We start from the raw sequence: 17,254 nt of genomic DNA, 5'->3' as shown, positions 1-17,254 counted from the left end.
ATGACCCAAAAAGCGTAATGAAAGTCATACTTATGAGTTTTAAAGTCATAATTATGACTTTATTCTCATAATTATGACTTTTATCTTGTAATTATGACTTTAAAACTCAAAATTATGACTTTTAAACTCATAATTATGACTTTAAACGTCAAAATTATGACTTCCTATTGGGCTTTTAGTTTTTCTTTCATGACAGAAATGGGCTTCCATATATATGTGCACAATCTCATCCATGACAAAAACTAACATCATATGTTCTAAAAATCCCCCATAAGACTGGTGTCTTGTAAAAATGCCAAATTATCATTAAGTTACATGTCCTAGACGTCATTCATCAAGTGCTTATGATGAATTTGCGTGTCTGGCTTGGAATTTTGTGAGAGTTTGTTGTGTTTGTTTGATCTGCTGATTGCCCTCCTGTGTGTATAGGGGGGTGGGTGTTTATTTTTTATTTCAATAACACCAGTTTTTCCTGATTGATATATTTCTCAGATGCAGGTCAGCAAACAGATGTCTATGTTTGTAGGGAAAATAAACAAGTGAGGACATTTAATTTTTTGTGTTCCCATGGTAACAGAATTTTTTAATGCAGCTGAGAAGGGAATTGGAAATAAAACAGCTTCTCCTTCCCATAGACAAAATGACTGATTTTACGATCTTGATCTTTCCATCTGTTTTATTTGTTTTAATTGGGATTTATTGATGTGTTCAATAAATAAGTAATGGATAAGTAATAAGTGATGAAGTTTGAGATGTGGAAAAATCCAGGGGGAAATGTAATTGGGAAAGCACATGTGCACTGGAGAGTTCATTCATTCATTTTTATTACAGTGAATAAGTTCTGTTGCTGCAGAAAAATAAGACTGAAGTTTTTTTGTGATGTTCAGTCACCAAAAAATGGAATGAAAAGAAGATGATTGGATCCCAGAGCCAGCAAAGATTGTTTCAAACAGAGAGGGAAAACAGTTTGGACCTATGAATCTGTGACTGATCAAAAACCTCTTTGATGAAACAAGTCTGAAAACTCAAAAATATTTTTATTTTTATAGGCATGTATCTGAGGTATAAGGATTTTTAGTTTTTTTGTTCCAGGGCTTCATGGACAAAGTGAAAAAATTGCCCATTTCTGTTCTTGTTTGTAGTCCCACATATTTAAAGTGCAACACACTGTGTGGCATTTTAATGCCTAAAACATTTACATTAACATTTTGAGTTAATCTGCTTTGTTTGTGAGTAAAATATCTCATGCACCTCTGGATGGTTTACCTTAGCCTATACAAAAATGACCACACCTCAGTGAATATTAGCGATGAGCTAACATTTGGTGTTCTTTAGGGGTTGAAGGACTACATATTTTCTAAAGTCGACTTTAACATGATAAGTTGAGTCAACGTCGACTAGTCAATGACATCATAGGAACTTAAGACGCTATATGTATCATATTGCAAAAAAATATATGTATATATTATTTGCAAATAAACCATTTATTTCCTGATGCATGCTCAATAATCCAGGTAGAAAAATCTAAAAAAGTTAAATCTGGTCCTCTGGACATTCAAAAAAACAAAACAAAGCAAAACAACAAAAATTGTAGAAACGTTTCGTCTCTCATCCGAGAGACTTCCTCAGTCTGAGGTGCTGTATTCAGCTCAGTCTCTTAAATAGCACCTTCTCAGAGTGGATCAACCAGTTTTGCTGCTGACAACCAAAACCAGCTGCTCAAATGCTCAAGAAGGACCATCAGCCTAACAATGGATCATTAGCACGCTGATGGCTGTTTATTATTCACAGAGGGCTGAGTGATACTAGCAATCACAGCATTGTAAGAGGGGGACAGTTGAACACGTAGGCCTCCACCCCTGTTTAACGATGGACAGTTTCTTTTCACAAAGATGGCCTCCTTTACTCCTCTCTCAAACCATCGTTCCTCTCTGTCCAGGATGTGAACATCTTCATCCCTGAAAGAGTGACCGCTGGCCTGGAGATGAGTGTAGACCACAGAGTCCTGGCCTGATGATGTTGATCTTCTGTGCTGGGCCATCCTTTTGGCCAGTGGCTGTTTTGTTTCCCCGATGTAAGACTGATCACAGCCCTCCTGACACTGAACAGCATACACAACATTACTCTGTTTGTGCCGGGGGACTGGATCTTGGGATGAACCAGTCTTTGCTGTAATGTATTTTGGTGTTTAAAAGCCACTGGGAAGTTATGTTTAGAAAATAAACATCTCAGTTTCTCTGATACTCCCTCAACATATGGAATGACCACTGGTCTGGGTCTGGGTTCCTCCTTTTCACCTGTTGGCTGACTGGAGTCCTCTTTGGGTTTCTTCTCTGCTTTTAGGAAGGCCCAGTTAGGGTATCCACATTGCTCTAGAGCCTGTCTTGTGTGGGATTTCTCCTTCTGCCTGGCTCCTGAGCTAGTGGGGATGCTGTCTGCTCTGTGGTACAGAGTCCTGATGACTCCTAACTTGTGCTCCAAAGGGTGATGGGAGTCAAACTGCAACTACTGGTCTGTGTGGGTGGGTTTGCGGTACACCTCAGTTTGCAAATGTCCTCTATCAGAGACTGAGACCTCACAGTCCAAGAAATCCAACTTACAAGAGAGACCTGATTTTAACAAAGAATGATGACAACAATGGACAACAGTGACAAAAAAAAAACAGTTATAAAAAAATCAAATTCATGTATTTTTTGGTGTTTTTTTTTTAAAACAAATAGGATGGCTAAAAAAAAGTAGCAAAAACAGCTAGATTATAAGGCAAATGTAGAAAACTAAAAACATGAACATGTCTGCATTGGTCCCTGCCAGGAGTCCAACAGATTCTTAAAGCCACTTAGAGAGGTCAAGGTTGAGAGCTTCAGATCATTTTGTAAGGTATTCCAGGAAATAGGAGCGGAGTAGGAGAAGGCCCTTTTGCCTAGTTCAGTCATCACTTAGAGAACACTGCAGGTAATAATGTCCTGAGAGCACACGCCGTAGCTGCACTCACGCAGAGACATGTAGGAGGAGATGTATGAAGGCAGCAGGCCAAGAAGTGATTTAAAGTTGAAAATGTACCAGTGAGAGAGTCTGCGTGAAGTTAATGATGTCCAGTTATCCAGTGAATACAGGGTGTAGTGGTGGGTACAATAATCACATGCAGTTATGAATCTTAGTGTACCATGATAGACAGCATCCAACATCTGCATGGTTCTTGTAGGAGCGTTCATGTAATAATGTCACCATAATCAATGGAGGGAAGGAAAGTCACAGATACAAGGCGTTTCCTAGCATTTAGGGTTAGACAGGATCTGTTTCTGAAAAAGAAACCCAGTTTAACTTTTAGTTTCAATATCAAGTTTTCCGTATGGAGCTTAAAAGAGAGATGCAAGTCGACCAAGATACCCAAATATTTATAAGAATCAACAAACTCAATGGGGACACTATTTGAGGATAAAATCGGAGGAAGAACTGCTGGGACCGACTTCCTATTTGAAAAAAGCATTTCTTCGGTTTTGTCGGCATTTAGGACAAGTTTGAGGAAGAACAAATCTGTCTGGATGTAGTTGAATGCAGATTTCAAAAGCTGGAAAACCTTATCAACTGTTTTAGCTTGACAATAAACAACTGTGTCATCAGAATATAAATGTATGGATGCATTAGGGATGTTTTTACCTACATTATGTATGTAGATTGTAAAGAGGGTGGGTCCTAAGACTGAGCCTTGTAGTACACCATTGTAGGAGGGCGGAGCGCAAATGGAGGAAAGACAGGCTGCAGGTCTCTTTTCAAATACTTAAAGAGAGTTGGCGCTGGTATCAGAAAGCAGTGAAAGCTGCTAAATCCAAATACTTTTCTGAAATCATTACCTCAAACTCTCACAACCCATTTGTCCTCTTCTCTACCCTAAACTCTGTTCTCCACCTCACTGAACCATCACCTCTGGAAGCCTCGACTGAGCTGTGCGACAACTTCTTACATTTCTTTTTGGAAAAAATTGCAACCACCTGGGCTCTCATTTCCCCTCCAACTCATGACCCATCCATCCCACCTCAATCTGTAGATCTATTTGACCATTTTGAACCCATCACTCTATCTTCTCTAGAGCAGGTCATGTGCAGCTTGAAACCTTCTGGTTCCCCCTTTGATGTGGTCCCCCCTCGACTACTAAAGGAGGTTTTTCCTACTCTAGGTCCGTCCATTCTTGATATAGTAAACCGTAGTTTATCCACTGGCGTGGTGCCAAAAACCTTTAAACATGCTGCTGTCCAGCCTCTCCTGAAAAAAACAAACCTTGACCCCTCAGTCGTATCCAACTTCTGGCCTGTCTCCAGACTCCCATTTGTTTCTAAAATACTGGAGAAAATAGTTGAGTCTCAGTTGAAGTGCTTCCTGGAGGATCACGCCATCTTAGAGCTATTCAAATCTAGCTTAAAAAACCTCTCCACAGCACTGAAACTGCCCTAATGAAGGTTTTTAATGACATCTTCATATCCACAGATACAGGTGATTCTGTGCTGCAGAATCACCTGACCTGCAGGGGTCCATCCTGGGTCCCCTCCTGTTCTCTTTATACCTGCTGCCACTTGGTGCTATTTTCCGAAAACACAACATACCCTTTCACTTCTACGCCGATGACTGTCAAATTTACTTCTCCCTAAGACACAATGGTACATGCTTTATTCAACCTCTGCTCGACTGCCTGCCTGACATCAGGGACTGAATGGCTTTAAACTTCTCAAGTTTCAATGAAAAGAAGTCTGAAGTCATGTTGTTCCCTCCCAATTGCACGATCACAAACCACTGCATCGACCTTTCCACTCTTTCCCTGTCAGAAAAACAAAGAGTCACTAATCTGGGATTGATAATGGACCCTTTCCTGAAACTTAACAATCATGTAAACATGATTGTTAAATCATGCTTCTTCCAAATGAGGCGGCTGTCTAAACTGAAGCCCATATTGTCCAAAAATAACCTGCAGACAGTAATACATGCATTCATAACATCTAGGCTTGATTACTGCAATTCACTCCTGTTTGTAAGTAAGTAAGTAAAACTTTATTTATATAGCGCTTCTCAAGATAAAAATCACAAAACGCTTCAACAAATCAGATAAACAAAAGCAAAAAACAAATTTAGGCAAAAGCAGATTTAAAAAGACAAGTTTTTAGCTGACCTTTAAAAGAAATCACTGAGTCCAGTGATCGGAGAGTTTGAGGAACAGAGTTCCAAAGTCTTGGAGCCACAGAAGAAAAGACTCTATCTCCTTTAGTTTTCAATTTTGTCTGGGGGACAGTCAGCAGGCCTTGATCACAGGACCTCAGAGCTCTGATCGATGTGTAGGGACGTAAAAGTTCTGTTATGTAATTTGGTGTTTGACCATGTAAAGCTCTCCAGGTTAAAACCAAAACCTTAAAATCCACTCGATGTTGAACTGGGAGCCAACGCAGTTGCTTTAAAAGTGGTGTTACATGGCAATACTTTGATGATCCAGTCAGGAGTCGAGCCGCAGCATTTTGCACAGACTGCAACCAGTCTAGGGAGGTTTTGTTTAAACGTGTATACAGTGCATTACAATAATCCAGGTGAGATGAAACAAATGCATAAATTAACATTTCCATTTCTGGACAGTAAACAATATGGCTAAGTTTGGCAATGTTACGCAGATGGTAGAAACAGGAACGAACCAGAGACTTAATATGATTTTCCAGAGTAAAACAAGAGTCAAAAGTTAGCCCAAGATTTCTAACCTAAGACTTAGCTAAATGACCAAGAGGTCCAAGGTTCTGCTTTATCACTGCAGTTGTTTTTTCTGGAGCAAAGATGATTAATTCAGTTTTCTCGCTGTTCAGCTGAAGAAAACTTTCTGTCATCCAGCTTTTAACTGATTCCATACAGTTGAGTAAGATTTGTATTTTTGAAATCTCATTTGGTAAAAAAGAGATGTACAACTGAATGTCATCAGCATAACAGTGATATGAGATGTCCTTAAAAGATGACAGTATTGGACCAAGAGGGAGCAGATAGACCAAAAACAACAATTGCCCCAGAACAGAGCCCTGAGGAACACCAAAATGAACAGGGCAGGACTGGGATCTGAAAGTAGAGTAAGCCAAGAAGACTGATCTATTGGACATGTAAGAGGACAACCAGTTTAAGGCAGAACCTGAAATACCAGCCCAGCTCTTCAGCCTGTCCAGCAAGGTCAGATGATCAACAGTGTCAAAAGCCGACGTCAGATCCAGCATAAGCAGCACAGAACATTTTCCTGCATCTCGTTGCATCAATAGATCATTTGAGACCCCAAGGAGAGCTGTCTCAGTTGAGTGGGATTTACGAAACCCAGACTGAAAATGGTCCAGAATACTGTGTTGATCAAAAGCAGCAGTTAACTGCTGGACCACAACCTTCTCAGTAATCTTAGCCAGAAAAGGAAGTTTGGAGATTGGTCTGTAATTGCTAAATGAAGAGGAATTCAAATTAACCTTTTTTAAGAGTGGCTGGATGACAGCACTCTTTAAGCAAACAGTACTTGACCAGAAGCTAAAGAAGCATTTACTATGTTCAGTACACTAGCATCAATGCACTGAAAGACACCCTTAAACAAGCCTGCAGGTAGAATGTCCAGAGAGCAGGAGGATGTCTTCATGGAGCTAACAAGCTTAGCGAGCTCATGAAGGGACACTGGATGGAAGGAGTCTAAAATAACAGGCCGAGCTAGAGAGGGAACAGTCAGCCCAGGTGCAGGTGAAGGAATATTATTTCTCACCTTACTGACTTTGTCTATAAAATAAGAAAGAAAAAGTTGGCAATCCTCATTTGAAGAGATGGGAACAGAAGGTGAAGCTGGGGTGGTCATGTCCCTGATAGTATTAAAAAAACAGTTTGAAGTTTCCTTTGCTTCTAGCAATCAGGTTGGAGAAAGAAGTTGCCCTTTCTTCTTTAACTGCATTGTTAAAAGAGGCTAAAAGATCCTTTAAAAACAAAAGATGCACCTGTAGATTAGTTTTCTTCCACAAACGTTCAGTTTTTCTGCAAGAACGCTTTAAACATCGAATGCTGTCATTTATCCACGGTGTGGGGTTAGAGACGGGCAATGACCTCTTTTTGATAAATTGAAATATTGTCTAAAACAGAGAGACAATGTTCATTAAAATGATCGGTCAATAAAACTACATCATTAAAAGGAGATAAAAATGGATTAAACTCAGCCGAAAAAAGGTCTGCTGTTGAGGAGTTTAAAAAGTGAGAGCTGACCTCAAGGTGAAGTGATGGCTGTAAAACAGTTTGACATAAATTAAAAAGAATACAGTGATGATCAGAGATAAAAATGTCCTCAGAAGACAAACTATCAATGTTCACACCTAAATTAAAAACAATGTCCAAGGTATGTCCTTTGGAGTGAGTCGGTCCTGACACATGCTGAATGAAATTAAAAGAGTCCATTACACTGATAAAGTTCTTTGCCAAGGAGTCAGTTACGTCATCAACGTGGATATTAAAATAGCCAACAATAACCAGCCTGGACAGCTTTAGAGTAGCTGATAAGAAGTCACTAAAATCCTTTAAGAAAGTACCATTTGGACCAGGTGGACAGTAAACCACTGCACAATAAAATGGGTCCTTAATCCCAATTTTAAAGAACTGCAGCTCGAACGATGCAAAACGACCAACATTAGATGTGCAGCAGGAAAACCCGTTTCTAAACGTGGCTGCGAGGCCTCCTCCACGGCCAGACAGCCTTGGCTGGCTGATGAAAGAATAGCCACCAGGACACAGTTCGATAAGAGAAATAGAATCTGAATCACGTTGCCAGGTCTCAGTTGGTAACAAAAAATCCAGATTTCGAGATTTTATGAAGTCGTTCAGCACGAACGATTTGTTAGTAATTGAACGAACATTAAATAGAGCCATACGCAGCGGGGAAGAAGGCGGGGTACTTGCCATAGCGGCCCGTTCCAGGTGACGGAGAGACTGAGGGTTAGATCCATGGATATTACGTAGACCATCAACGGAGGGAAGAAATGGTGATGAGTCTGGAGCTTCTGGATACACAGAGCGGAGGTAGCAGCAGGGCAGAGGTCCAGATAGAACACAGCCGGGTCGGAATGCGTTTGTAAAATCCCCATTTGACCCAAAGCCAGCGCAACAAGTGGGAAGAGTTTTATGGAGTCGTTTGCCAATGACCCCACGCTTCCAGAAAAGCCTGAGCTTCACCTGGACACCGGCTCTCTTGCCTCTCTTCCTCTTTCTCCGAGATCCGCGCAAACACAGTTGAGGGTCGCAGAGAACGCCGGATGGGAAGCCGCTCTCTGGTGAGAATGAGCTGGTACCTGAGGGTGGGGCGCGGCTCCTCTGCATGGAACCCCGAATAGACAGCAGCGTTTGTCGATCATAGACCAGCATAGGCTGAACATCCCCAATACAAAATAAAAACAGGAGTAAACTGTTTGGTATCAGTCAGACCTCCATTGCACGACTACAACTGGTCCAGAATGCAGCAGCCCGATTTTTAACCAGTACAGGCAAAAGAGAGCACATTACACCAGTTTTGGCCTCACTGCACTGGTTACCGGTTCACCTTCAAATCCAGTTCAAAATACTCCTGTATGTCTACAAATCGCTGAACAGCTTTGCACCCCTATCTCTCTGATCTGCTACAACCGTATGTCCCTCCACGTTCCCTGAGGTCAGCGGACCAGTTGCTCCTCACAGTTCCAGGAATTACTCTTAAGTGCAGAGGTGACAGGGCCTTCTCTGTAGCAGGACCAAGACTTTGGAACAAGTTACCTCTGCTTATCAGACAGGCCCCCTCCCTCTCGGTTTTCAAATCCTGTTTACAAACCCACTGCTATTCACTAGCTTTCAACACCAGAGGATCTGTGTTTTGATCCTGTACACTGCACACTGGTTTGTCGTCATTTTTATTATCCGCATCGTTTTTATGTCTATATTCTGATTTACTTTATTTTGTATATTGCTTTGTGTGTTGTCTGTTGTTCTGTCTGTACAGAACTTTGATTGGCCTTGTCGCTGTTTTAAGTGCTCTATAAATAAAATGGTATGGTATGGTAAGGGGTGGATGACAATCGATCATAGTGATTTTGGTGCACCTCCTTAACTTAAATCTGTGCAATTTAGAGCCAAACATATTGTAACGGTGTCACTTCTGACTTCGCCACGCCGCTACGCCCACATCCTCCAGCAAAAACGGTTTGTGCTTTAAAGCAAGTCAGACCAACTTGTTAAATGTCTTCTAACACAGGATCATCCTGATTAGGTCAAGGATGTCAGAGAGGAAGCATTCCAATCAAAACAAGTGACTTCCTGTTCTGAGAGGGCAGGGCTTTGATGACGTCAGAATATGACCACAGAGGACCGTCGGGCATTGGACAAAGATGACTCATGCCAAGTTTGGTGCGTTTCGGTCTTTCAATGTGATAGTTGTAGCGTTTGGAAATTTATTGCGTGAAGCTCAACTTTGAGTTCTGGCCCCGCCCCTTCAGCATGCTCCGAAACGAACCGTTTAGATAACTTTACGTCCCCCGTGCCTTTTGACCAAAATGACCAAGTTTGAAACTGATTGAGCGAAATCCCTAGGAGGAGTTCATTCAAATGCAGAGGCTGTAAACCGCCAAAAAGGTGTGAAATTTATCGTACAACGTTGGTGCCAGAGGGTTTTCTGTACATCTTGGGGAATTGGACAAGCGTACCAAATTTCATATTTCAACGACAAACTAAGGTTAATTCGGAGTCATTTTTCACTAGTCCTGATGTGTCCGCCAAATTTGGTGACTTTTGGGACATGTTAAGGCCCCCAGAACGACAAATCATTTGGCGGAAAAAATTGCAGCTCGGGCCTGAACAGAGCGATTACAATAGGCCTTCGCAGCGCTTCGCTGCTCGGGACTAACTATTTGAGGCAAAACGGTTCAAATTAACATAAAACTCATTTAGTTTCTTCTAGTATCTTCTTTCTAGTATGTCTTTTAGAAACAGCTGTGCAGATTTCCTTTACTGGTGATGTTTTAGCAAGCTGCATGCTGGAGTCACAAAATTACCATAAAACTAGAAAGTATGCAAAAGTAAAAAAGGCATTTTGAAATTTCACAGCTAATCAGGATGCAGATAAAATTAATTTCTAACCATAATATTTTTATCTTTGGGAAATACTATAATTCTATTGTTTCATCACGCCATTAATATTGATCATTAAATATTGTATGTATATATGGATACATACATACAGTACATATACACACGTGTGTGTGTGTGTGTTTTTTTATGTGTTTTAAATCTGCTCTCTTGCATTAAGGTTCATTATTTCCTGATTGTCTGCAGGAAGCACAAGGTTTCTTTTAGACCACTCCAAGAAACAAAAATTACTCGTTCACAACATTTTTGCCAAATTCCATCTGTACAAAGGACTGTTGCCAGCTGAATCACAAAACAAAATTTAGTTTGGAAACTTTTCCCAACAACGTGTTTTTTCAGATAACAGAAAGATCCTCCTGAGAACAAAACAAACCTTTAACTGTGCTTATGCCTCCTGACAGTTTCCCTGACCTCAAAGTTCAGCCCTGTCAGGATAGTTGACAAGCTTCTATGTTGAAGAGCAGCTTTATTTTCACACCTCCAGTGTGTCTCATTGAGTTGCTGCTGACAGCCTCCATTCACTTGCCAAACTGAAATGGCACAAACTCCACAATTGTTTAGGCATCAGTCTTCAATAAATACACTGATCTCTGCAGGTAAAATGAGTTTGATTTTCTCAGATCTGTAGCCCGTTTGCTGACCAGGTACCAGAACAAACTACAGCTAAACAAGCCTTTCCATTAAAAACAAATCAGGGCATCCTAAATATGTAACAGATCTGCACTCTCATAAACTCTATCTGTGGAGCAAATATTTTATTTGTGTCTTAAATTTATTTGCTATGATCCCTATAACAGACCTTATTTAGTTATGCACTTTAAATATGCCAGTAGTTTTAGTCAGAAGTGGAGTATTTAAATTCAGATAAGAGTTCTTGACAAATAACCTAATAACCAATAATTATTGTTTTCAAAAGTGATTCAATTTGTGGTTCTAGTCTCTTTCCAGAATCACAAGATTATACGTAGGGATCACAATTTAACCATAGATACCAATGGAGGACCTTTTTGTTTTTCCACTTGGCATGTCAGCATTTCATAATTTTAGTGTAAGTACTATTTTTGTTTTTAGTCAAGTATGGGAGGTTATGATAAAAATAACTTTGCCTGAGAAAGTGTGTCTGGTTATTCACATTGATATTTCTGTTTTCTGCAGACTAGTTTTGCCTAAAGACTGCAAAACGGAAACAGCTGGTCAGACTTTGTTAAATCACATTTTGCGTGTTTACAGGAATTTATCTGCACACAATGCTCTATTATTGTAACTTACCGTAATTTCTGGACTATAAGCAGCTACTCTTTCTACACGCTTTGAACACCACGTCTTATACAATGCTGCAGCTAAATTATGGATTTTTTTTTGGTGGGCTAATGAGCTTCATGCCACCAAAACATTTAGCTTTGTCACACCCAGGCGATCACATAGCTGCCCAATACACATCGCTCTTGCGGGGTAGCGATCAATGATTTCCTGGTAGACTACAGTTTATTTATATGAGCCGTGTTACAGGCACTGTTCAGAATTTTTTTTTAACTGTATTTGTGCCTGTTACCGGTACGTATTTAATTAAAAGTTGTTTTTTTTATCTTTCTGTGTAAATATCTCATGTTACAGCGTGAGTTTATAGACAAGTGCGGCCTATTTATGTAGAATTTTAAAAAAAAATTACATTTAGCGGGCGTCATGGCTTATATTCAGGTAAGCTTAATAATCCAGAAATTACCTAGTACTTTTTGACTTGTTTGTCTACTACAAAAATGAAAGCTATTTGTTTTTACATTCTCAGACCTTCCCTCTGACAAGAAGCCCCTTACGTTTTCATCACAAGGGGTGGCTGTTCACCTTCACTCTCTGAACCACAGAAGTCTGCTATACATATGAATATTTCCACTTGAACTTCTGCAGCTGGAACAGAAACATCCTTCTGCAGTAGCCAGTTGTAAACAATTAAAAGAAATCATGTGAGGTATCAAAGCTGGTCCCAACATTAATGTTAGTTTTTGTCATCGTCTTCTTTTAAATAATTTACTCCTTCAGTATGACTGTTCAGTTTACCTTTTTAGACCAAACACATATTAGAACTCCCTAAATGTGTAGAAGTTATGAAGACCAACACTCGGCCCACAATTGGAATGACAAAGAGTACAATGAAAGATCAGTCCAGCCAGCCATTATTAAAATCTTAACCCCCTTCTTCCTTTTTGAGTCACAGGGGTCACTGGTGCCCATGTCCAGCTATCACTGTGCAAGAGGCGGGGGACAACTGGACAAGTCTCCAGTCCATCACAGGGACACATAGAGACAAACAAGACAAACAACCATTCACTCTCTCACTCTCACCTAGGGACAATTTAGTTACCAATCAGTCTAACATGCATGTTTTTGGTCTGTGGGAGGAAACCGGAGTACCCGGAGCAAACCCACACATGTATGAAGAGAACATGTGAACTCCACCCAGAAAGGTCCCCGGCCAGGATTTGATCCAGCAACCTTATCACTGAGAGGCAGCAGCTCTATCAACTGTGCCACTGCAACAAGATCAGTCTACTTCGTGGAAATTTAAGAAGATTTAAATACCATAAGTAAAAAAAAATAAAAAAGTAAAACTTGACCACAACCTGGTTCCATATCTAATGTTCTGGGATATTTCTACAGTTCCTTTCTACTAAAAGCATTTTGGAGGTTAAAACTTTTTTGAAACTCTGCTTAGACCCATGTTTTTGCTATGAAAAAAAGGAAGACAGAAAAAGAAGACCTTCCTGCAGTCAAATTGCACTTAATTAGGTAATTTTGGATTGCAGGGGAGCAGATATTAATCTTTGTAACTTTTTAACATTGTTCACCTTTTTTTTAAAACTGCTACAAAGCTTCTTGCTAGTTTTTTACACTATGTTACCTGTGAATTTTAACAAGCTCTGTCTTATCTCAATAGGAACTTCTGAGTGACATTGGAGATGTGATTGGTTCATATCACAAACATACGTTGATTGCTTTTGCAAACTGAATGCTGCTCCAGCGTTAACACATAAAGTTGCATTAGCATTGCTGAAGTAGAACCTACTTAACCCATGCTGTTTTTGATATGACATGCTGTTTTTGATATGACATGCTCTTTTTGAATAATTATAGCACAAAGTAAACTGATCTATCATATGAGTCCAACTCCTGTAACTCCTTCTGAATGTTTAGAGCACTTTTTCAAACTCAAATTTTAAAAAAGTAAATAAAAGACCCATGACACAGTTCCTTGTACAGAGTGCTCTATTGTTGCTGTTGTTGATTAATGTCACATGTATAAGTGCTATCCACCGTAGACTTGCGGCTAAGTACTGAACAATCAATGTTCCCGTGTTTCTACATGCAAAAGAAAACATGTTGGTTCTTATAACGCTTATAGATGGAGTCACAGGCCTTATAATCCTCAGAAAGTTTTCATAACTGTATTAACCAAAAACCTATATTATTGCTGACCAAAGAGGTACTTCTTTTGAAATATCACTCTGTAAAACCAAGAACATCCTCCCTTGGGATCCAGTGGATTCCAGCAAATTAAAGAAATTGTACTTGAACTGACCAAGGAATCCAAAAAAGGCAACTCCATTTCCTATCTCAGTTCGTAAAACCTATTTTTTTAGCATTCTTTTGTTGCATCAGAGCACATCAAATTCTTGTGCTCTAACATAAGGTATATAATATATAACACTATATTTGGCAGGTGGTTTAAATGTTATGGAGGATCTGTAAAATATACACCAAATTTTGCGCTGTATAAGTTGCACCTTTTTGCGTAAATTAGCATGTCCTGCAACTTGTGGGGCAGAGATGGGGTAGAGGCAGGGCAGCCAACTCGGGACCCGAAAGTCCTAGGTTCAATCCCCAGCCATTCCTACATGCCGTGGTGTCTCTGAGCAAGACACCTAATCCTGAAATGCTCCCCAGGCGCTTACATAGCTGCCCATTGCTCCAACTGGTTGTATCCCAGGTGCGATGGGTTAAATGCAGAGAGCCAATTACGTCTTTGTATGGGAACATACAATATTGACAACATATAACACTTTTTTTATACTGCAAAGTGACTTATTTATGTTTTTTTCCTCCATATTTATAATCCAATTTTTGGCTGAGAGCTCATGATTTCATTCATTCTGACATGGAAAATATTGAACGCTACCATTTTCAGCTGCTAGAGGGTGCTCGAGTAATATGGCAAGCCAAGTGTCTCATTAATAGGTAAAAGTGGCTATTAATGAAACATTTGGCTTGCCATACAAGCCACTTTCGTCTCGCTCCGGATCTCCTGGAGCAAATGTCAAATCAGCTGCATTTCGCTGAGCTGCCCAGGTGAAATGCAGCTGATTTGCCCATTAAAGTGCATTTATTAAGGAAAAGTTCAACTGAGGCACACCTTTACTATAATGGCAAGCAAATAAATAATTGTTTTTAGGTGGTTATCTTGGTAAATTTCGAAAAAATGCACAGCAAGTCCTCGATCTGCATGCTCCCGCAGTTGCGAATCGGCTTTTGAAATGCAGTTGATTTGACCGTCAAAGTGCGTTCATTAAGGAAAAATTTAACTGAGACACACCTTTGCTATAATTTTGAGCAAACAAACAATTGTTTTTAAGTGTTAATATTGTTAAATTCTTGTTGAAGTCCTCCCGTGCACGCTCCCGCGGCCACCATTTGGCAGCAATTGAATTTTGGCACAACACCGGCCCACATTTCCGGGTTGTCAGCGGTGACGCGTAACAAACGCAACGCGTCAGCGGTGACACGTAATAGATGCGACTTATAGAGCGCAGCCACATATTTATGATTTTTCCCACTTTATTCGACATATTTGGACTGATGCAACCTATATGGCAGTGCGGCGTGTACGGCGGCAAGTATGGTACTTCCCTCCAAAAATGCATAACTTTTTCTCGTTTTCCTCTTTTTTCTTTTGTACTAAAAGAAAATCCACTGTTTTGTTAAGAATTATCAGGTTGAAGCATCAACAAATCAAAGGTTTTATCTGCACCCTGCCTTCATTTGCACATCTTTCTTTCTGTCTTGCTGCTGATCTGTCAGTCTTTATAGAGTTTGCTGCATCGCAACGCTTCACCGTTACCATGGCAACACTGGAGAACAAAAAGGCATTTTTCCTCCTCTAACAATGGCTGCTCCAAACCCATGCAGGCAGATGTATCTGCCCCTGGTGTGTTTAAGAATGTATAACTGTGAAAATATTATTACACAGACCTCACATGATACACACACACCTTCACACATGCAGTCACTCCCTCTCTCTTGTCACACACCCCTCCACACTGATTTTCTGTAATTCGTCCTCCCTCTGTTCTCGCTGTGTTCCATCACCATTACCACGGCAACCGAGCGACTACACTTGATGGCGTCCCGGCGGCCACTCAGCAGCTCACTGATCGTCTTCAGCATCATCACTAATCACTCATGGTTTGCATCATCGGCAGCAGCCGGACTGCTCGGCTCAGCTCACTGTGTTTACTCACATGCCTCTCAGTCGGATCAGGACCTGGTTGTTGTGGTTCTGCTCCAGAGTGTCAACAAAGTCCTGCACCTCCTCTTTCTGCAGCTGCTGCTCTTCAGACTGCTGTTTGTCAGTCTGTAGCATCTCCTCCTCCTGCTTCGTCTCCTCCTCCAGTTGTTCTTCCTCGCTTGGTTGCTCCTTGTCAGTCTGTTGATCCTCTGTGTGTGACATCTCCTCACCCTGCACCTCCTCCTCTTCCTCCTCAGTTTGCTGCAGCTCATCTACCTCCTCCAGTTGTTTTCCCTGCTCTGCCTGCACCTGCTCCTTGTCAGTCTGTTCTTCATCTCTGTGTGACATCTCCTCACCCTGATCCTCCATTTCTTCATCCACTTGCTGCTGTTCTTCTCCCTCCTGTGCCTCCTTTAGCTGTTCTTCACCTTGCTGCACCTGCTCTTCCTCTTGCACTCCCTCCTCCAGCTCTACTTCCAGTTGGTCTTGATCCTTGTCTTTCTTCATCAACTCTACAGAAAGTGTGTCCTCCTGTTGTTGCTCCTCATCTCCTGACACCCCCTCAGGCACCTGTGCCTCCTCAGCCTCCTCGTTCATCCTCTGTAGAGTTTTTGTTGGTGTTCACAGAGCAGGAGCGGGTCTCTGTGAGTCTCCTCAGCGTCTCTCAGTGCGACCGAGTTGTGAAAACATCTACACTGATCACAGCAGAGAGTGCTTGAGTTCCTCCAACTTCATCCAACTTCCTGTGATGTCACCCAACAGGTTCGACCAATCCAAATGAACAGTCCGGAGAGGGAGGACAGGTGAAAGGTTGGAAGAATGTGAAAGCGGAAAATCAAAGGCAGCAAAACACGAAAGATGGTCAGCTTGTGACTTCTTATAAACAAGCTCCACAGCTCAACTCTGCGCTCCAGCACTGCGGCGGACTCAGAGCATCGCCGTGGCAACACAAGGGGGAGGCTGAACAGCAATAAAGATAGAACTGAGTGAGAGAGTGTGAGGGAGAAAGCAGAGTTATGGAGGAGGACAAAGGAGAAGCAGAGAACATTGCAGAGCGTTTCCGTGGAAACTCAACAACGGTTGCCAAGAGTGATGGAATCCTGCAGCCGAGAGATCTCTGTCCCACCCCCCCACCCCACCCACCACCTCCCAATTCCAAACGCACATAACTTTAAGCTTGCTTTTGATGCAAACAACAAACGGCCATCTCAATCTGTCCTCCCCTCCCTAACCTGTGGTGCCTGACATGCTCTGTGTGTGTGTGTGTGTGTGTGGGGGGGGGGGGGGGGAACGACGACGACTGATGATGTAATGTTCCTGAAAATGGGAGTCACAAACCTTCAGTCAAGTGAAAAAAAAAAACCTTCAGTCAAGTGGAACAGTCACACTGTGATTAGTGAAGTTGGCGCCCTCATGTGGCTTCATGGCTCATTACAACAGCTGGGCTTTAAATATCCAGCTGTTTTCCTGTGGGGTTCCTGATAGAGTCAGAGTCAGAGTTTCTTTATTGTCATTCGCACCTCATGTGGTACATGTGGTGGAGCGAAATTATGTACACAAGGTCCCAGTTACATCCAACAATAAAATGTATAAGAAAAACAGTGATAACGTCAAAGATAT

General features: G+C 41.3%; 1 protein-coding gene across 1 annotated transcript in view; it reads right to left on the bottom strand.

The window, feature by feature from the left end:
- Window positions 1-16,411, bottom strand: part of LOC119419391 (calcium/calmodulin-dependent 3',5'-cyclic nucleotide phosphodiesterase 1C) — a 110,635-nt gene extending 94,224 nt beyond the window's left edge. The window contains exon 1 of the mRNA XM_037686700.1: window positions 15,648-16,411. Coding sequence (XP_037542628.1) covers window positions 15,648-16,231 — 584 coding nt within the window. The 5' untranslated portion in view covers window positions 16,232-16,411. The remainder of the gene's footprint in view (window positions 1-15,647) is intronic.
- Window positions 16,412-17,254: the final 843 nt, after the last annotated feature.

Source organism: Nematolebias whitei, chromosome 13 (assembly GCF_014905685.2).
Source record: "Nematolebias whitei isolate Nwh7 chromosome 13, NemWhi1, whole genome shotgun sequence".
Lineage (NCBI taxonomy): Eukaryota > Metazoa > Chordata > Actinopteri > Cyprinodontiformes > Rivulidae > Nematolebias > Nematolebias whitei.
The sequence above is the reverse complement of the archived record's forward strand: the minus strand, read 5'-3'. Positions and strand labels throughout refer to the sequence as shown.